Source organism: Stenella coeruleoalba, assembly GCF_951394435.1.
Source record: "Stenella coeruleoalba genome assembly, chromosome: 5".
In the NCBI taxonomy this organism is placed as follows: Eukaryota; Metazoa; Chordata; class Mammalia; order Artiodactyla; family Delphinidae; genus Stenella; species Stenella coeruleoalba.
In genome coordinates, this window is record NC_137150.1 from 32,367,941 (window position 1) to 32,389,392 (window position 21,452).

A 21,452-nucleotide genomic window follows, 5' to 3' on the forward strand; every position below is an offset into this window, starting at 1 on the left:
CCTACAGGGCTGTAGCCCAAGGAGAAAGAGTTCTTAAACAGTTACAACCCCAAGGGCACAGCAAAGGCAACAGACCCAGGAGCTCAATCTTTCTGCGAAGGGAGACTATTAACTGATCATCCTGACTGCTAACTGAGGGGCAAGCTTCTGATTAGGCATGCATCTTGGGGTTGACTGTAATCCTTTCCAGAGACCTTGGAGGGCAGGTGCTACCTTTGCTCTCACACTCTGCTGCCTCTAGTGCACCAGTGTCTCCTGGAGGGTAGCTACACACGTGGCTGGTGCCCAGGGGACTCCCCTCAATTACCTAGCTCTAGGTGACTGGAGGGATTTGCATTCCTGGATCCCACAAGACTATGGCAATCAGAGGGATAGTTCTTGGCAGGCTACCAACCCCAAGGCACTGCACAGAAAGCAGAATGAGGCACACTCCCTAGGGTTTCTGTGAAAGAGTCCTCTTTATCTTTACTTGTCTTGGACCTTTGGCCTGAGGAGCAGGCTTCAGGTTTGGCTCACATTCAGTGGCCTATGGAGTTGCTATCAAGAAACACAGGCTGTGGACGCCATCTAGGCACTCTCCCTCTGCCTTGCTCCAACCCATCAGTATCACCCAGAAAATAGTTCATCTGGACCCCACATAGTGGACACCTCCAGATCACCTGGCTCTGAGGACCAATGTGGCCTACCCTCACAGCCCCTCAGAACTGTATATATTTGCATACTTTAAAAGCTGCTGCCTGAGGGTCCAGATTCCAGTCAACCTGAATCTAGGTGCTGAGATCCTCCACTCTGGGACAGTGACAGGTTTTGGCACATCCTCAACTACTGGGAGCTACTAAAAATATAACAGGCTACCTGGACAAGCATAGAGGTTTGAGAGACAACCAGGAGCTGAGGCAGGGTTGAATAACAAGGTTCATCTCCTACACAAGGCCACTCAATCAAGACTGGAAGAAGTGGTTGTTTAATCTACTGTACAGAAACCAACAGAGAGTCAAGCACACTGAAGAAACAGAGGAATATGTTCCAAATGAAAGAACAAGATAAACCTCAGAAAAAATCTTAACGAAATGGAGATCAGTAATTTACCTGATAAAGAGTTCAAAGTAATGGTCATAAAGATGGGGAGAAGAATGGATGAACACAGTGAGAACTTCAACAAAGAGATGAAAACATATAAGAAAGTACCAAATAGAAGTCACAGAGCCAAAGAATGTATTAACTGAACTGAAAAAAATACACTAGAGGGGTTCAACAGCAGACTAGATGAAGCAGAAGAAAATATCAGTCAACTCAAGGACAAGGCAGTGGAACTTACCCAACCAGAGCAGCAGAAAGAAAAAAGAATGAAAAAAGGAATTTATGGAACAACATCAAACAGACTAACATTTACTTCATAAGGCTCCCAGAAGAAGAGAGAAAGGGGCAGAAAACTTATTTGAAAATATAATGGCTGAAAACTTCCCTAACTTGGGGAAGGAAACAGACGTCCAGATCCAGGAAGCCCTGAGAGTCCCAGAAAAGATGCTACCAAAGAGACCCACACCAAGACACATTATAATTAAAATGTCAAAAGTTAAAGACAAGGAGAGAATCTTAAAAGAAGCAGAAGAAAAACAACTAGTTCTATACAAGGGAACCCTCATAAAACTATCAGCAGATTTTTCAGCACAAACTTTGCAGGCCAGAAAGCACGATACATTCAAAGTGCTGAAAGAAGAAAACTTCCAACCAAGAATACTCTACCGAGCAAAGTTTTCATTCAGAATTGAAGAAGAGATAACAAGTTTTCCAGAGAAGCAAAAGTTAAAGGAGTTCACCACCACTAAACTAAACTGGCCTGACAACAAACTTTAAAGGAACTTCTTTAAGCTGAAAGAAAGGATGCTAATTAGTAACAAGAACACATATGAAAGGATAAATCTCACCGGAAAAATAAATATATAGTGAAGGTAGTGGATTAATCACTAATAAAGCTAGTATAAAGGTTAAAAGACAGAACTATGATTACAATAATTAGCTAAAAGATACACAAGGTAAAAATACATAAAATGTGACATCAAAAACATAAAACATGAGAGTAAGTGTTGAGCTTTAGAATGGGATCAAACTTAAGATGCTATCAACTTAAAACAGACTGTTATAGATATAAGTTGTTAAGTGTAAGACTCACGTCAACCACAAAGCAAAAACCTAGAATAAATACACAAAAGAGAAAAAGAAAGGACCATAAACATACCACTAAAGAAAGTCATCAAACCACAAAGGAAGAGAGCAAGAGAAGAAAAAAGGAACAGAGAGAAACTGCAAAAACTGCTAGAAAACAATTAACAAAATGGCAATAAGCACATACCCATCAATAATAACTTTAAACGTAAATGGACTAAATTCTCCAACAAAAAGACATAGAGTGGCTGAAGGAATAAAAAGCAAGACACACCTATATATGCTGCCTGTAATAGATACAATTTCGATATAAAAACACAGACTGAAAGTGAAGGGATGGTAAAAGAAATTCCACGCAAATGGAAACGGAAAAGAAAGATGGAGTAGCTATACTTATATCACACACACAAAAAAAAGACTTTAATACAAATGTTTTAATAAGAGACAAAGAAGACATTACATAATGATAAAGGGGTTAATCCAATGAGAGGATATAACATTTGTAAATCTTTATGCAGCCAACATAGGAGCACCTAAACATGTAGCACAATTATTAACAGACCTAAAAGGAGACATAGACAGCAATACAATAACAGTAGGGAACTTTAATATCCCACTTACATCAATGATCATCCAGACAGAAAATCAATAAGGAGACATCAGCCTTAAACAACATGTTAAACCAGATGGACTTAACACATATTTATAGACTATTCTATCCAAAAGCAACAGAATACATATTCTTCTCAAGTGTATATGGAACATCTTCCAAGATAGATCATGTTAGGCCACAGATCAAGTCTTAATAAATTTAAGAAGACTGCAATCATATCAAGCATCTTTTCCAACCACAATGGCATGAAATGAGAAATTACACGAAGAAAAATGGGAAATACACAAATATGTGGAGATTAAACAACATGCTACTGAATAACCAAAGGGCAAAGAAGAAATCAAGAGAAATAAAAAAATACCTTGAGAAAAACAAAATGGAAAGGTAACATGCCAAAATTTACAGAATGCAGCAAAAACAGTTCTATGAGGGAAGTGCATAGTGATAAACACCTACCTCTAGAAACAAGAAAAGCCTCAGACAAACAACCTAACTACACCTTAAGGAACTAGAAAAAGAACAAAAAAAGCCCAAAGTTAGTAAATTAGGGCAGAAATAAATGAAATAGAGACTAAAAAGACAACAGAAAAGATCAATGAAACTAAGAGTTAGTTCTGTGAAAAGAGAAATAAAATTGACAAAACCTCAGCTAGACTCACCAAGAAAATAAAGAGAAAAGACTCAAGTAAGTCAGAAATGAAAGAGGAGATATTACAAGCGACACCACAGAAATACAAAGGATCATACAGACTACTATGAAAAATTACATGCCAACAAATTGGACAAACTAGAAGAAGTGGATAAACTCTGACAAACATATAAGCTACTAAGACTGAATCATGACGAAATAGAAAATCTGAACAGACCACTTACCAGCAAGCAGATCAATTCATTAAACAAAAACTCTCAACAAACAAAAGTCCAGGACCAAATGGCTTCACTGGTGAATTCCACCAAACATTCAAAAAAGAATTAATATCAAGCTTTTTCAAATTCTTCCAAAAAATATAAGAGGGGGAATCTTTTCAAAACACATTTTATGAGGCCAGTATTAGCCTGATACCAAAACCAGACAAGAGTGCCACCAAACAAAAAAAATTTCTTTTTACAGGCTAATATCCCCGATGAACATAGATGCAAAAATTCTCAACAAAATATTATCAAACTGAATTCAGCAACACATTGAAAGGATCATATACAATCATGAAGTGAAATTTATTCTAAGGATACAGGGATGGTCCAATATCTGTAAATCAGTCAGTGTGATACACCTCATTAACAAAATGAAGACAAAAATCATATGATCATCTCAACAGATGCATAAAAAGCATATGACAAAATTTAAATCCATTTATAATAAAATCTCAAATCTCTCAAAAAAGCAGGTATAGAGGAAACATACCTCAACATAGTTAAGGTCATATATGACAAGCCTACAGCTAAATCATACTCAATGTTGAAAAGCTCAAAGCTCTTCCTCTAAGGTCAGGAACAGGACAAGGATGTCCACTCTTACCACTTTTATTCAACATAGTATTGGAAATACCAGCCAGAATAGTTAGGCAAGAAATAGAAATAAAAGGCATCCAAATTGAAAAGGCAGAAGTAAAACTCACTGTTTGCAGATCACATGAAAATAGCTAGGAAACCCTAAAGACTCTATCACAAACTAACAGAATTAATAAATGAATTCAATAAAGTTACTGGATACGATATGAATACACAAAAATCTATTTTTTAAAAATAATAACTAACTATCAAAAAGAGAAATTAAGAAAACAATCCCATATACAACTGCATCAAAAAGAATAAAATACCTAGGAATAAATTTAACCAAGGAGGTGAAAGATCTGTAAACTGAAAACTACGAGACATTAATGAAAGAAACTGAAAAAGACACAAATAAGTGGAAAGATATTCTATGCTCATGGACTGAGAGAATCAATATTGTTAAAACTGCCATACTATCCAAAGCAATCTACAGATTCAGCGCAATCCCTATCAAAATTCCAATGGCATTTCTCATACAAATAAAACAAAAAATCCTAAAACTTGCATGGAACTGAATAGCCAAAGCAATCTTGAGAAAGAACAAAGCTGGAGGCACCACACTCCCTAACTTCAAAGTATATTATAAGGCTATTATTACATACAAATGGTACTGTATTGGCATAAAAACAGAGACTTAGATCGATAGAACAGAACAGAGAATAGAGATCACAGAAATAAACCCACACATATATGGTCAATTAATTTAAGAATATACGATGGGGAAAGGACAGTTTCTTCAATAAATGATGTTGGGAAAACTGGACAGCCACATGCAAGTGAATGAAGCTGGACCACTATCTTACACCATTCACAAAAATTAACTCAAAATGGATTAAAGACTTGAACATAAGACCTGAAACCATAAAACTCCTAGAAGAAAACATAGGCAGTAAGCTCCTTGATATAGGTCTTAGGGATGATGTTTTGAGTCTGCACCAAAAGCAAAAGCAAAAAAAGTAAAAGCAGCAAAAGCAAAACTACATAAGTGGGACTACATCAAGCTAAAAAGCTTCTACACAGCAAAGTAAATCATCAACAACATGAAAAGGCAACTTACTGAATGGGAGAAAATAACTGCACATCATGTATCTGACAAGGGGCTGATATCCAAAATATACAAAGAACTTTTACAATTCAATAGCAAAAAAAAAAACTATCCACTGAAAAAATGGACAGAAGATCCAAACAGACATTTTTCCAAAGAAGACATACAGATGACCAACAGGTACATGAAAAAGATGGTCAACATCACTAATCATCAGGGAAATGCATATCAAAACCACAGAGATATCAACTCACACCTTGCAGAATGGCTAGTACCAAAAAGACAACAAATAACAAGTGTTGGCAAGGGTGTGAACAAAAGGGAACCCTTGTACACTTGGTTGAGAATGTTAAGTTGGTGCAACCATTATGGAAAATAGTATGGAGATGCCTCAAAAAATTAAAAATAGAACTACCATATGATCCAGTAATTCCACTCTGGGTATTTATCTGAAGAAAACAAAAAAAAATTAATTCAAAAAGATATATGCACCCCCCTGTTCACTGCAGCTTCATTTACAATAACAAAGATACTTAGAAACAACCTAAGTATCTATTGATGAATGAATGGATAAAGAAACTGTGGGGGGCTTCCCTGGTGGCGCAGTGGTTGAGCGTCTGCCTGCCAGTGCAGGGAACACGGGTTTGAGCCCTGGTCTGGGAAGATCCCACATGCCATGGAGCAACTGGGCCCGTGAGCCACAACTACTGAGCCTGCGAATCTGGAGCCTGTGCTCCGCAACAAGAGAGGCCGCGACAGTGAGAGGCCCGCGCACCGTGATGAAGAGTGGCTCCCGCTTGCCGCAACTAGAGAAAGCCCTCACACAGAAACAAAGACCCAACACAGCCAAAAATAAAATAAATAAATAAATAAATTTATTTAAAAAAAAAAAGAAACTGCGGTACACATACACATATATAAAGAATATTATTCAGCCATAAAAAAAGTTGCCATATGCCACAGCATGGATAGACCTTGAAGGCATTATGCTAACTGAAATAATTCAGACAAAGAAAGACAAATATTGTATGATCTCCCTTACATGTAGAATCTACAGAAACAAACAAAAAATAAGCTCATAGATATAGAGAACAGATTGGTGGCTCCAAGAGACAAGGCTTGGATCAGGGGATGGGAGAAATGGGTGAACTGTGTTTTGTTTTAAATAAATTGAATTCAAAATTTTTTAAATGCTTTCTTCAACAAATATTTAAGAAACATATTTATTATAAAAGGTAAGGTGAAAATATCAAAAAGAGTAGCAAATCATCTGCTTTACTTCTTTGTGTTTCATACCCACCTGACTCCTGAGAGCCTTAAGTTCCCGTTCACGGCTGTCCAAGCAAGTTTCTAGAACATGTGTCTGTCCTTCCCACGCAGATTTTTTATGAGCTACCATTATGTCAATCTGTTTCATGAGCTCCTGTAGTTCTGCTTCACAGGATGTCAAAAATCCCCTATAAATAAGGACAGACCCTTAAGAACATAGAACATATCTCCAAGTGGCTTTTCATCTTTCACATGTAAAAATATAGCAGATGTAAAGCTACCTGAAGTGGAACAGTATCAACAAATAATCAGAAGCAGAGAACAGGATCTCTGAGCTTTTCCTTTTAATGCTCACTTAAGATGATCACTTATTCCACGGAAGTTTGTCTTCCTACAGTAGCCGACCTAAAGCCTAAGTCAACTGGTCAAACGCAAGGTTTATGTTTGAAGCCTAGTTTGTGAGTGAGACTTCCACAACCAACAACTAGCTCTTCTGTAACATTTTAGGGAAGCTTTCAGGAAGAATCCAGGCAAGCATATGTCACATTCTCAGCTAGTCAAACAAAATAAAAAGCTTTGGAAACAAGTAGGCTATTGGGAAAATGACAATACAATTTTAAGAGCTGTTTTAAGAACCTCCATCCTTGAGCCAAATTTATTCCAACTATTTCTTCCCAACTTATTATTAGAAACTTACCACATCCTATCTTATTGTTGTAAACTTACTGATGTCCTTCAATGTTTCTGGAGATGCAAAATGTTACAAAGGTAGAAACAGAAGTGGACACAGATGTACTGGATTCAGAGATTTCCAGGAATGGCCACAGAGAGATAACTCCTAAGGTTTAAATACTTTTTAAAAAAAAAGCATTTGTTCTTAGTGTCACAAAACCTCTATAGCCTTTTGCTTTTTAAAAGCAGAAAATTTAACTGGGATGATAGTAAGCATCCAGCTTCACACTGCTGAGATGAGGGAAACACCCCAAGGAGAGAGACTGTCCACAAACACGACATGGATCAGTTTAGATTTTGGTCACACTTCTGCTTCTGTACCCAAAGCACAAAATGGTCAGAGGCATAACTCAGACATGCTTTTTAAACTCAGTGAGAAGCTTAAGGTCAAAGTAAACTTACCCATCATGTCCCCGATTTTGTATTCCTTCCAACAAAGCCTCCATCGCCAAATCCCCTTTGTTTTGGCAACTGGGAAAGCAAAGAACTCTGTCAGGAGAAAATTCATTTTTTATGTTCTAACATTCCAACTTACAAACTTAAGAATGTGAATGAAAGCATACAAATAACAATGAGAAAATGCAGCACTTCTTAAGATGACTGTAGAAGCAGTCAAGGAATATCTCTTCAAGAAATACTAGAACCAAATACATTTCACACTAAAACAAAACAATTTAAAATGATCTGAATTGCCACTGACACTCCCCCTGCACGATTGAAATCAAATACCTCACTGTCACGTCCCTACTTCCTCATGTAAGAGTGGGCCTGGGTGGAGATGGGGTGCTAGCAACAGAGGAACACTGACACTAACAAATTGAGAGGTCAGAGGAAACGTGTAGCTTCTTTTAAAGAGATATTGTAAAAAGGTTAAATGCCCTGCGCTTCAACTTCTTGGCCCATCATGGGAGATCCTACTCACCGGCTAGATGACAGGCCCATGAAGCTCCTAGAACACCTTCCCTCACCTAAGAGGCAGCTTCGTGGGCCCTCCCTCCTTTGCACTTCATTGCTCCCAGTCCTTAACAGGTTCTTTCATAGGAGTTACACCACCCTGGAAATGTCCTTTTGCACACCTTTTCCCCCTACTATTCAACCGTCAAGGGTAGAAAACCAGTTTTTTTCACACCTGCAGCTCCAGGGCTTAGAGTAGCATTTCAGCCTGGCCTGTGCTGAATGCTTTTGGCTGAATGTATCTCAATTCCCCTCCCTTTTCACCTATCCCCCTATGCAAACTGGTCATAGCTGGAGAACTACAGAGAAGAGTCTAGCAGAGAAACAAGGGAAGGGAGATAAAACAGAGACACAGGAGAATGAGAAGACTGGAAAATACAACCACTACACGTTATTTGCATCTATTTCTAAAGTTACTAACAGGAGTACTAAATAACTGTTCACGCACACATATGGCAGAGAGGATTTCTTTCCAGCTGGTTTATCCTTTGTATTACACCAACATTAGACAAAATAAAAACCTAAAGAAAAATGTTTTCATGGTCTATTCCACTTTCTTTCAAACAATGATACAGTCAATTACAAGAGGACGCAGATTCTGTGTTTTGATCCACTCTAGGGAACTGAGAGGCAGTACACAGTTCACACAGTACCATGTATATGGAAACCCGGATAGAGTCCTGCTCTGCAACTAAGTAGCTTTGTGTCCTTGGACTTCAGTTTTTGCCTCTATAAAGTAAGAAGCATGATCTATATAATCTCCAAGGTTTCTTCCAGCTTTTTAATGGGATTCTAATAGCCAATTACATATATTCTGCACCATGCATGCTCCTGACAACTCTACATGGATATTTATTAAATACGTTGGAAAGTGCTCTTCCTAAGGACAGAGCTACTACAGTTATTCAAAACCATCATTAGTAAAATTATACTCCTTTAGGTCATGTTATTCTTAAAAAATACATTTAGTAATATATATTAGAAACAGATTTAGTAACATACAATACATTAATATATTTTCTGGATGATATTTAGTAATTAGGAATATTTATAATAGAAGCTAAAAGTCATTGAATGCTCAACTGTTCTGCCTGTCTATATTGTCAGATTCAATCTTCATAACAATTTTAAAACAAAACTACTATTACTTTGAGGAAACTGAGGCTCAGAAGGTTAAATAACTTGATTATGGTAAACTACAAACCACAGTCCTAAGATTCAAACCTAGGCAATGTGACTCCTAAGTTCCAGCCAATGTGCAAACTTTATATATTTTACAGTATTCCAGATCTTAAAATACATCAGCATATCTTGTTTTTATTTAATAATGTGTTCTTGGCATAAACAAAATCAAACCAAATTGAAAAGTCTGGACACAGGAAAAAATATACAAACTTAACTATGATGTCACCACCATGGCCACCAGGTGGCAGTAGCACAACAGTGAAAATAGTCCACATAGGGGAAAATAGCCATTTCAGAAATTAAAATGATGGTGTAAGACTTAGTTAAGGAGATCTCTGTTTTTTAAATAAAAGGTGGGAGGGGCTTGCCTGGTGGCGCAGTGGTTGAGAGTCCGCCTGCCAATGCAGGGGACACAGGTTCGTGCCCCGTTCCGGGAAGATCCCACATGCCGCGAAGCGGCTGGGCCCATGAGCCATGGCCGCTGAGCCTGCGCGTCCGGAGCCTGTGCTCCACAACGGGAGAGGCCACAACAGTGAGAGGCCCGCGTACCGCAAAAAAAAAAAAAAAAAAAAAATATTGGAAACAAAATGAAATAAATCAACTATCAATTAGATATCAAGTTGGCACCCTTACCATATAACAAATTGTTTCATTGGTTTTAAAATGCAACAATTTTACTGTACATATTCCAACTGGGATATATACTAAGGACAAAAACGTACTATAGAGAAACCCTAAACATCACTCAGGAATCATATTATTAATAGCAAAATTGGTATCATTAATTTGAAAACATTATATATAATACAGAAAAAGTATGTTAATAGGCAAAAGAGAAAAAGATACAAATATAAAATCAAGTGTTTAAAAAAAACTATGAAATTAAATTGGAAATATCACTGTGAATTCTGGATATTTCTCTTTTTAAAAAATGTACGTATTTCCTAACTTTGGCCACTGTAAATCCTAAAACCAGTGACCAGTCTAGTAGCAAGAGTACCTTCAGCACCCAGACTGGTCTCTAAACACCATCTCCCACTGAAAGGAACCAGGGCTTCTTGGTGGCCAGAAATGTTTAAATGAGCCAGGAACATGTTTTACCAGAAAATAAGGAAACTCTCAAAGATTACTGGTCATATCAAAGTGGACAGAAGCCAACTTAAATAGGCTGCCACTCGCCAACAAAAGGACAACTTGAGTACCCCCCCAAAAAAAAGACTGCAGTAGGTTGAAACAGTTTAAATATATTTAAGTCTATAATTTCATGATGATAAAAAAAAAAATGGCAAAACCCTCATGGTTACCTTTGAGGTTGCCAGGCCACCAACTCATTACTGTGCTCTGAAAATAGAGGGAAAGAATTAAGCATTTTTCTTGCCTTTCCTATACAAACTATTTCAAATAGCTGGTGGGGTAGTCAAATAGCTGGTGAAGTAAAAAGTTCTTATTCATAAAAAATTTCCAGCTAATAAATGCTGAGGAATGACAGAATCAGAAAATCACCATATTGCAACCGCCGATGCAATAGTGGATACAGGCAACCTAAATCCATGAAAGGATCTCACCATTAAGTGAAAGGCTCATGGAGAATTTCATGATGGATGGACTGGGCTGACAACACCTGAACCCACTAAGATGCTCAATTTTAAAATCACAGAGAGAAAACTCAAGACATCATGTGCCTCTCTGGAGTGTTTTGCACCACCGATGAAATTTTGCCCTGCCCTCACCCCCACAAAAAAAGTCAAGGTTGAATCTGATCAATCTTCTAGACCAGTGCTGTTCAACAGAACTTTATGCAATTATGGAAATATTTTACATATACACCAAACTACTGGGCCCTTGAAATGTTGCCAATGCAGCTAGGGAACTGAAATTTTTAGCTTTATTTCATTTTAATTCATTTAAATAGCCACCAATGGCTGATAGCTACTATATTGGACAGTGCATTTCTAGACCTTACTACCAGTTTAGAGGGAATAAAGGGAATAGATGTACAAGTTAAAGGATACCATGTGGATGCAATCAACTAAATCTAAAATGTTAAGGGAAAAAAGAGATGCAGTGAAACTGCTATATTAAAAAAGACTGAAAAGGTGTTATCAACTCAATGCAACACGTGGATCTCTATGAGATTTTGATCCAAACAAGCTACTTATAAAAATACATGTATGGGACAGGTGGGGAAACCTGAACCCAGACTGAATATTGACATTATGGGATTTTTATTAATTTTCATAGATGTGATGACAATACTGTGGTTTTGTAAAACTGAAAACACAAACTTAGTTCTTGAAGAAAGAAAACCCAAAGTAACATAAAAACCGAAAATTCAATTCCTGAAGCCCAGGTCAATGTTGGCTTTAGCTGAATTTCAAATCAAGTTGACATATGTTTAAAAGTAGGAAGCTCTGATAAAGTGGACCACTGACACTGTCACCATCTGCCACCACTACTACATAAGTGAGAACAGGAAGGAACAAGCAAAGGTGTTCTACCTTTTAATGGGAGACAAGTGGCATCAGTACAATTAACATATACAATAACTACAAATAATTGTTAAAACCTGAATACATTTTAAAGAGCAGTGTAACTGAATGTTTATAAATATCTAACCCACTTTAATTTCAGTCATTCTTACCATACTGATCACTGGTAATGATATAGTCAAAAGGCAAGAAGCTCAGGATAAAAATCAATCTAAAGATGATACTGCATTCCAAATAAGAAAATACATACCCTTTGTTATATCATTAAGCTACAGCTATGATCAATATAAATAAAAATATTTGAAGGTAACATGTAGTTAACGATCCTTATGATTTCCTCTTCGTATCTAGAAAATAAAATTAAATGCAAGCATGTGGGGAACTGTATAAGTACAGGGCACAGATCCTACAATACTTTTATTAAAGGAAGAAAAAAAAATTTAAGACTGGCTTAGGAATCGTCTGTAAGGCTCAAGGAATACTACTCTGCAAGTAAGAGTGCTGTTAACTGTAAACGATGACTAGTGGCTGAGAGCAAGCTCATCTTTACCCTGATGTAGTAAGTCATTAAAAAAACAAAACAACACATTATAAGCCGAGATTTACTGCCTTCAAATACCTTCATGATTAAAGTATTCTAAGAACCCGTTCCTTTTATTCCCTTACTTCATTATCTATTTCCCATCCCTGATTTGAATGGAGCAATCCAAAAGTTCAGGGTTCCCCAACTTCAGTCCTTCATGATTTCTGCCACATTTCAGTACCTAATGTACTAACATTAAGGTTTTTAAATCAACTCACTTTTTACAACTTGCTAAACTTCCTACCCATAAATGAACCGCTATCACCTGCCATCAAAGACCTAAGTCTCAACAATGTTAGGAAGCTAACCAGATGAGGCGGCCCAGGCGGGAGGGCTGGGCCGGGGGTCCCTCCCCTGAAGTGGAAGACTGGCCCGCGGCCGACTCCGCTCGGGGAAGATGAGCAGCTCGCCCAACCCGCAGCCCTCCCGCCGGCCCGGCCTCCGGGGAAGGGCTGACCAGGTGGCTGGCCCGAACAGTGCGCTGGGGGAGGCCATATCTGTCTTCGCGGGTCCACAGAGCGTCCGCTGCGAGGCCGAGGGGTGGGGCGCCGGGGCGGACCCGGGCCGGCGGGGGCGAGCCTGGAGGCCAGCGGGCCGCTGAGGAAGCTGGCCCCAGGCCATACGACCACACTGGCCGCGGCCCCACCGCAGCCAGAGCTGCCTGTGGACACTGCCACGCCTCACTCGTCCGACGTTCCCACATGCTGTTACGGGGATGCCGCGAGCGCGCCCCCGAAGCTTCCCGCCGTTACCTCCCGCCGGGGGCGCGCACGCGCGTCACCGCCAACCTAACGTCCAGCCACAGTCGTCTGCACGTTCGTTCCGCCCACTGCCCCCTCACTTTTAATTGAAGCAACATCCTCCCTGACTCCCCCTCCGCGCCTGCAAATGGGCTCACCCATATCTGGGGATTGGAGAGAAGACCGTGCCGGTCACGTGACACTGAGGGTGTGGTCCGCTGGAGGCGGGCGCTGCGCTGGGCCGGGTGCTGGTAAGGGTTTCCCGCGCCCCTAGCCTAGGTCTTGGAGAAGCGGGGGTGCGTTCGGACTTATGCTGCTCCTCTTGGCCGAGGCCGTTCTCTTAACCTCATCCTCATAACCACTCCCCTCACCGCACTTCGGGAGAGGTGGAAAGGGACTTGCGCGGCGGTCCTGGGCCTCCCCCGCTGCCGCATTTGGTATATCCTGCCTCGGGCCGGAAGCCGCGGCTGTGGGGCCGCCTCCCACACCTGTACGGATGGCGGTGGCCTGCGAGGGTCATTTTTAGCGCGGGAAAAGGAGTTCTAGCTTTGCTACTGTAACTACACGTTTGCAGAGCTCTAAAACAGAGATGGATAAAACTGCCCTGCCCCGGGGAACGTACGCACCGCCTGTCTGGGAAGACCCTGTGACGGGCAATGTAACAAGCTCCCGATGGGGATCATTCACTGCGCCCAGGGAACTATGGGGCCCGCGGAGGGGCGGGGACCGCGTTCTCCTTGGCGCTTAGAGAAAGTTCCTGCAGGAGGCGACCTGGGAGCTAAGTTTTTAGACTGACTGAGGGTTAGCTAGGGAAAAAAGGAACAAGATCGTGCATTCCAAGCATTGGAATAGTCACACGTGTAAAAAAAAATTTTGTTCAGGAAAGTGGTAATGGCTTGTACTGGCAAGTGTGGCAAAGTGCTTGGGATGGTGGCCGTGTCCTGGTCATTGCACACCTTATGCTATCCACCCTTCCAGCTCCTGAAGAGCGAAGGCACCTTAGCGCCTAATTCTGGAAATGGGATATTGACCCCGATGAGCTGACGCCCAACTTTGAGTTTGGAAGGAAGAGTAGGTGTTAGTGATGGGGCAAAAAGACCTTTAAGTGCAAAGGTTGGAAAGTATGACAGGGTTAGAGGTGTTTGGAAGAGAGACAGGTGGGAAAAGATTGAGGCCAGATTGGGGAAGGCTATGCTGAGTCATTGATACAAATTTTACACACAGCAATTGGAAACAGTAATGCCTGAGCAATCAGTCATAAAGCCGACCTAACTTGTTTAGTGGATCATAAGGACAAGAAGGAACCGGTCAAGGGCAGAATGTGTGCTGAAGCTGGATTGATCTGAGAAAACTTTACAGAAAGGTGGAATTTGTGTGTGACCGGGAAAATCAGCTGGGAGGGACTATGGTCTTATAAATAAACTGCAACCTGACCCAGATGAGATGAGTCTTTCCCAGGGTGATATCATGCCACAATTCACATCCAGGCTAAAAAGCCTGGAGAACCCTACTGCTAGATTACATCATCTCCTCAGTCTTCATGTTTAAGAAATAATCTTTTTGGCTTACAGATCTGGCAAGATCAAAGCTGCAGGAGAATGGACAGTGAGGTACAGAGAGATGGAAGGATCTTGGATTTGATTGACGATGCTTGGCGAGAAGACAAGCTGCCTTATGAGGATGTTGCAATACCACTGGTAGGCTGTAATTTGTGCTGAGGGTGATAGGTTAAAGGTATGATCTGGTAGACCCTAGTAGGGGTAGGATATCAAGACAAATAAACTAGTAAGGCAAAGAAATCAAAGCTGTGGAGTCCTCTAACTCTAGAAGCTTCTGGAGAACATTTAGCTTGACTTTGAAGAGAAATGTGGTTCAGAGGGCTGACGTGACCAGCTCAGTTAGGGGGTCATTCCAGAGCTAGAACCCAGGTCTTCTGAGCCATGTTCTGTCTACCACACCAAAGCTAGTAAACCGGATGATGAAAGTTTAATGCACACAATGAGGAGGAATAAGAAGCAGTGGCATGTGCACTTTATTTCTTCCCTACCTGTGGTTTGTCAGTTGACATTTTTAGAAACTCACATTTTTGGAACACATACCTATTCTAGGTTCCCTGGAAAGTATTTGGAAGAGAACTGGCTTTTCTTCTTTTGCATTTAGACCATCACACTCTTTTCTTTCCTGACCTCTGGAAAATTCTCCTGCAATGAGTTTGTTAAACCTAACGTAATAAGTGACCTAAACATTTTGCTTGAATAAATATTTATTAAAAATCCTATTTATGTCACAGAGGACTAGCAAGGAGAACAGAGACTGTTTTTCTTTAGAGCCTGCCAATTGCAAAGAGCCATTAATAAAATAGAGCTTGCAGGCAGACCATGTGCTGCTGCCATTTACATTTTCATCTAAGAATAAGAGGTAATAATGTTCAGTGAATAATAAACATAGCAAATAACAAGTAACAGCTTAGTTCAAGTTTAGAAAAATAATCAAAAGAGCATAATGAGAATTATAGTTCCACTTATTGAATACCTGTTTTGTGTCATAGACCAAGGTTGAAATCTGACATACATTATCTGTATCCTTAAGACACCCTTCAAGGGTGGTTGTGTTCTGCCCACTGTATAGGAAGGAAACAGAATCAAAGAGGGGAACTTGCCCAAAGGTTGGTAGCCAATAAGTTGGACTTCACACCGAAGTCTGTGAGGCTCCCGATCCTGTCCGGTGGTGGTTCTTTCATTCCGCAAGCAATTCTTGAAGCCTACTATGTGCCTTAAGACTTGGTAAACATAAGTACAGTTTCTGCCCCTCGGAGTCTAGAGAGGCAACATGTATCAATAAATAATTGTAATAGTAAGTGTTCTAAGTGAGGGTTGTGAACAGCTATGTAGTGTAAGAAGTGGCTGATTGCCTGGTGGGCATCAGGAAGGACTTCAGAGAGATAAATCACATTTAAGCTGGTCGTAGGGAGGAAAAGAGGTTTAGTGAGGGTAGACAGGGGCCAACCAGCAGAGGGGACAGATGTGCAAAGGCTCAGAGTTTTAAACTGCTTTCGAGCTGGTGAGGCAATTCAGTGTGGATGGAGGATATACTTCTCATAAAAGGTAGGGAGAAAAGTTGGTCTTGGACCCAATTTTGAGAGGAGCATTTGATGCCATGCTTAGCCCTCATCCTGAGGATATCCAGGAGTGAGTGATCTTCAAAGTAGAGATCTGCCATGCTCAAATATATTAGAAAATCAGTTTAGCAGCATTGTTAGAGAACGTGTGTCAAGGAGAAAGGGGCCAGTGACAGGGCAAAGAGACCAATTAGAAAGCTAATGCAGTGTCTAGACAAGGGAGGAGGACCTAAACAAAAGCAAGAAAGTGGAGGGGAATTGCTGAATTCTGGACATACTAATAGTAGGATTTGGGGACCATTTGTGTGGAAGGGGTTGAGGGAGAGGAAGATTTCCATGCTGACTTCCAAGTTGTAGCCTGGCCCTGTTGCTAATCTGTGTTTTTTCCCAGGACGTGTGATTCTAAGGCAATGTTTGTGTCGTTAGCTTCTGTTGCTGCCTAACAAATAACCCCAAAACATAGTGGCTTAAAACAGCCGTTATTTATGTCATGATTTTGTCATTCACCTGAGAGAGTCTTGTGATCTTTGCCAGCTCGGTTGATCTCTGCTGGACTTGGTGGTGTTTTGCAGTCGGCCAGCAGGCTGGCTGGAGGCTGGGATGATGAGCTGACTACGCCACAGTCTCATGATCCTGCAGATTAGCCCAGACTTCACAATCATTTTAGGGTTCTAAGAGCAGCATGAGAGGAAACTGCAAGGCTTCATGGAGCCTAGGCCAAGAAGTCACATGATCAGCCCCAATGCAAGATTGGGGAAATAGACAGTGCCTTTTCATAGGAGTGGCTACAAAGAATTGTGGCCATTTTTGCAGTACCCCACAATAGATGATTGTTATGTTCACGATACTTTATGATACTTTGTGTTTGTTTTCCAGGCATATATGCAATTTTATATGTTGGCATTCATTGCAAGAGACAATAGTGACCAAATGAAAAACGTGTTATTTTAGAACAAGATGAAACTAAATAATATCTGAATTAAATAATTGATTAACCAAGGACTTGTTTATGCTTTGTCAACTGTAAGTAGTTACTGAAACAAAACTTTCTCTTTGCGATATTGCTTTAGAGAAAATGGTAGTTCCTTTCAATTTGTACAAGTATGTTTGAATCTGAGTATTTGTAGAGCAAGATGTGATTCAAACATGCTTGTACATATTGTAATTAAATCATTTTATTCATATTGAACATCACTTTGAAGGAAAAAAGTTATTATATTCATATACTTCACATTGGAGTCCAGTGGGAAATCATAAGTCTAGATATTGAATAACAGTTTGCTACACTTAAAAAAAAGTCAGGCTTCCATGGTGGCGCAGTGGTTGAGAGTCCGCCTGCCGATGCAGGGGAAGCGGGTTCGTGCCCCGGTCCAGGAGGATCCCACATGCCGCGGAGCAGCTGGGCCCGTGAGCCATGGCCGCTGAGCCTGCACGTCCGGAGCCTGTGCTCTGCAACGGGAGAGGCCACAACAGTGAGAGGCCACAACAGTGAGAGGCCCACGTACAGCAAAAAAAGTCTAAATTCAGATAACTGAAAAGAAATATATTGGTATCAGTGAATTCTAGTACGAAACAGAGTTCCAGTAGTAATAAATTTAAATTTAAAATACAAGGAAACTATCAAAAACTTCTCACCACACGCCAAAAAATGGTGAACTGTGCAAGGTGATGGATGTGTTAACCTTATTGCAGTAATCATTTCACAATATATATGTGTATCAAATCATCACATTGTACATTTTAAACTTACACAATGTTATATGTAAATTAAATCTCAGTAAAGCTCGAAATATATAAAAAAATTCCCCAGATTCTACACTAAGTGTGGCCCATGGCTTACCATTTTAAGAAAGTGCGGGTAGGCTATGTTGTTTTATGTTGCCCTGCTCCACCACTAGGGGGAAGCCTCATCTATTGTGTTACATTTTCAGTGCTCCTACCTCCATTATAATATAGGCACATTGGATACAGGATCGTTGTTGAATACCTTTCTTGTGCTTAAGGAACATGCCAGCAAGTGTGGTATTCTATAAAGCAGCCTTCCCAAAAAAAGATTTAGTACTGGCTCTTTTCAGTGTTCCTAGCCGCTAGTAAGGATGACAGTCCTTGCACTGGATACCCCATGCAGTGCTGGGCACCTGACCTGCATTTCCTCATTTAGCCCTCACAGCAGTCCTGTGAGATGGTGACTACTTTTTTTCTCTCGTTGCCTGAGAGGAAGCAAAGGCTGCAAGGGTCTGAATACCTTGCCTGAGTAACCCAACAAATGGTGGAGTCATAGCCTTGGATCCCAGTGGCTCCCAGAAGCCTGTGTCCTGAGCCTTCTGCCACGCTGCCTGCCACACAAGTACCAGAGTCATAATGCCATCACTCCCGGCTGAAGACGGATGGGGCACGTTTGAGCGAGACTTGTGATGTTTCCTCACATTTTTTATTTTCTAGCTCTTTCCATAGGATACGCTTCTATGCTGCCTGTTTCTAGGAACTCACAGTTTTTAATTCTAAGTGCTTTTGAGTTTTAAGGGGTTTGTAAACAGAGAGTGTGACATCGTCCTGAATGTCCATTGTACCTTTTCAGAATGAGCTTCCTGAACCTGAACAGGACAATGGCGGCACCACAGAATCTGTTAAAGAACAAGAAATGAAGTGGACTGACTTGGCCTTACAGTACCTCCATGAGAACGTTCCCCCCATTGGAAACTGACGCCTGGCTCCTTGTTCATCCACAGATTTTTTTTAGATACACAGATACAAAATGTTTTCTTTCAGCCTCCTAATTTGAGTCTTTTAGTGTTAGATCAATGCTCAAAAATGTACAACTAATTTTGTGGCCACAAAATGCAATGTGGAAATACTCAACCCGAACCGGAAGCTGATGGCGATTTCTTGGGATTGCAGAATATCTGGCCCTTTGAACCTAAAGTTCTTCATTGACTAGCTCGTATTTGAGCATGATTGATTAAACATTTGCCTTTAACTCTGATTTTGCTTTACTGTCAGAGCTTAACACTTCCCAACTACTTATATATGTCCTGTGACACAGGTGATTGAAGATATGAGAGGGAAAGGTGAAGAACAACGAAGCCAGACATGAGAATTAACTTCTCATGTACCCCCATTCTGAGAATCATCTGAGTGGGTGTGTGTGGAGTCTGTAGATGTAATGGACGAATAGATGGCCCATTCACTGACTACTGGGATTCCTAAGATTCCCCATGATATTTTCAAACTTTGGATAAATTTACAAATTAAAAGCTATCTTGACGGTTAACCCCTGCTCTCCCTACAGCTTCCTTTGGTGCCGCTGGAAAGGCGAGATAGACCATTAGTTTTATCCAGTAACAGGATTTCTTATTTTCTCAAAGCCCTTTCAGATATAACTGAAGCACCATGGAATCAATATTTGGTTACACATTTGTGAAATATCTTGTATTTTGGAAAACGCATTGATGGACATTATCTCCTAGAATTCTTTGCCTGTTTTATGTGGGATCTCTTTTATTCTCTCCCCAGATTGTAAATTCTGTGGGAAGAGGCCCTGGCTTTTACATCTGTATCCCTCATTGAAAAACTGGAAACACTGAATAATTGAAATCTCTCTTCTCATCGTTTTTTTAACTGAGTCATTTTATTTACGTACCTTTTAGGAGTAGGAAGTGTACCACAAAACAAATGAACCGATTTTAGGGTTTCGATAAGAAACATGGTTGTAACAACTCACCTGACATCCAGACACACGCAGGCTGATCTCCCTGTGGATCAGTGACTTGCCTAGAAGTCATTTATCTCAGAATAAAGACCCCAAGTCTGCAGTCCCTCAATAACTGAAGACAGACAACCCAGTAGAAAAGAGAATTACGATGTTCAGAAAAAACATTTTATACCGAAAGAGAACAAAGCTTTTCAAAAAATTAAAGTACCTAAAATTCCACAGTTCTTCCATGTTCTAGTTAAATGAGGGCTTTACTACAACTTTATTTGTGGTGTATAATACCTAAAACACTGACATCTGGACATTAGGAGATGTTCATATGAATCCATCCATGCTTGTGGACCCAGCCTTTCCCAGGGGTATTGGTAGAACAGTGAAATATGAAAGCTGTCTGGATTTCAGCTGAATCAGAATGAGGCTTGTAAGACAGGCAGCTGTTGGTTTATCTGCTTGGCTTGTGACCCTTATCTGAGAACTGCCCCCACGCCAAGTTTGTGACCTGTGATGTGGTGACAGCCATAGCTCATGTGAGGAACTAGGTGACAAATTCTTGGCCAAATTGTCAACTGCAGCTTTGGAATCTGCCCATCTAGGACTGGCTTGAGGATCATGGGCACAAGAGATGCTAGGCTGCCGTTGTAGGGTGCCTTTTCAACCTTATGTGCCAGAATACCCAAGGAGGAAAGTGTCTGCAGAGGGAGGGTCAGAGGCTGTGTCCCTGTAGCTTTCCAGTTGGTTCCTGCGCCTTGGTTCCTGTAACTTTCGAGTTCAAAGCATGTGTGTTGCTCTCCTCTATGGGAGGCACCTCACTTGGTGCTGAGAATGTGGCAGTGAACAGAATAAGTATGGCTTCTGCCTTCATTTAGTGAGGGAAACAAGCATTAAACCAATAGGCATACAAATCTTTGATTTTAAATTGTGACACATGCTAGGAAGAAAAAATAGAAGATGTCCCTTAGGTTCCTAGAAGCAAAATCTGAAGCAGTTTCTTGTGCAAGGAATTTATTGAGATTGTGCGCTCAGGAGAAATCTGTGAGGGAAGCAGGGTAGGGCAGGGGAAGAACCTGAGCAAAGATGTGGCTTCAGCTGGAGTCTGGCCTCGGCCTGATCCCACAGGAGCTACAGAGCACGATGTTACCAAGAGACTTCCCACCTTGAAGCAAGATCCTAGGCCTTCGTGTTGAGTATGCAGTGGTCAGCCATTGGCTCTGCCCTCCCTCCGTCCCCCAGGGAGGGCATAACCAGGCATTGCCAGGGTCCAGGGCTCTCCAGGGAACAGTGTATCTCCTGGCAGC

General features: G+C 40.7%; 2 protein-coding genes across 6 annotated transcripts in view; one reads left to right on the forward strand and one right to left on the reverse strand.

Annotated features, from left to right (window-relative positions):
- The window catches only part of CEP63 (centrosomal protein 63), a 73,537-nt gene extending 60,041 nt beyond the window's left edge, over nt 1-13,496 (reverse strand). For 2 of the 5 annotated variants that reach the window (XM_079921830.1, XM_079921826.1), the window contains exons 1-3: nt 12,896-13,417; nt 7,779-7,847; nt 6,676-6,832 (exon numbers count right to left, since the gene is read on the reverse strand). In XM_079921830.1, coding sequence (XP_079777956.1) covers nt 6,676-6,832; nt 7,779-7,847; nt 12,896-13,290 — 621 coding nt within the window. In that variant the 5' untranslated portion in view covers nt 13,291-13,417. Of the gene's footprint in view, nt 1-6,675; nt 6,833-7,778; nt 7,848-12,254; nt 12,866-12,895 lie in introns of those variants that run through there. The other 3 variants (XM_079921828.1, XM_079921827.1, XM_079921829.1) reach the window with 3 other exon arrangements.
- ANAPC13 (anaphase promoting complex subunit 13) lies at nt 13,475-20,128 on the forward strand. Its single transcript, XM_079921831.1, has 3 exons — nt 13,475-13,578; nt 14,899-15,024; nt 19,024-20,128. Exons 2-3 carry the CDS (start codon nt 14,926-14,928, stop codon nt 19,147-19,149), a joined length of 225 nt encoding a protein of 74 aa, XP_079777957.1. The 5' UTR covers nt 13,475-13,578; nt 14,899-14,925; the 3' UTR covers nt 19,150-20,128.
- Nucleotides 20,129-21,452: the final 1,324 nt, after the last annotated feature.

Excerpts from the sequence above, each read along its gene's own strand:
- ANAPC13 (XM_079921831.1), top strand. The coding sequence starts at position 14,926 with ATGGACAGTGAGGTACAGAGAGATGGAAGGATCTTGGATTTGATTGAC. Across the intron at positions 15,025-19,023 it reads AGGATGTTGCAATACCACTG|AATGAGCTTCCTGAACCTGA; the intron begins GTAGGCTGTAAT and ends GTACCTTTTCAG.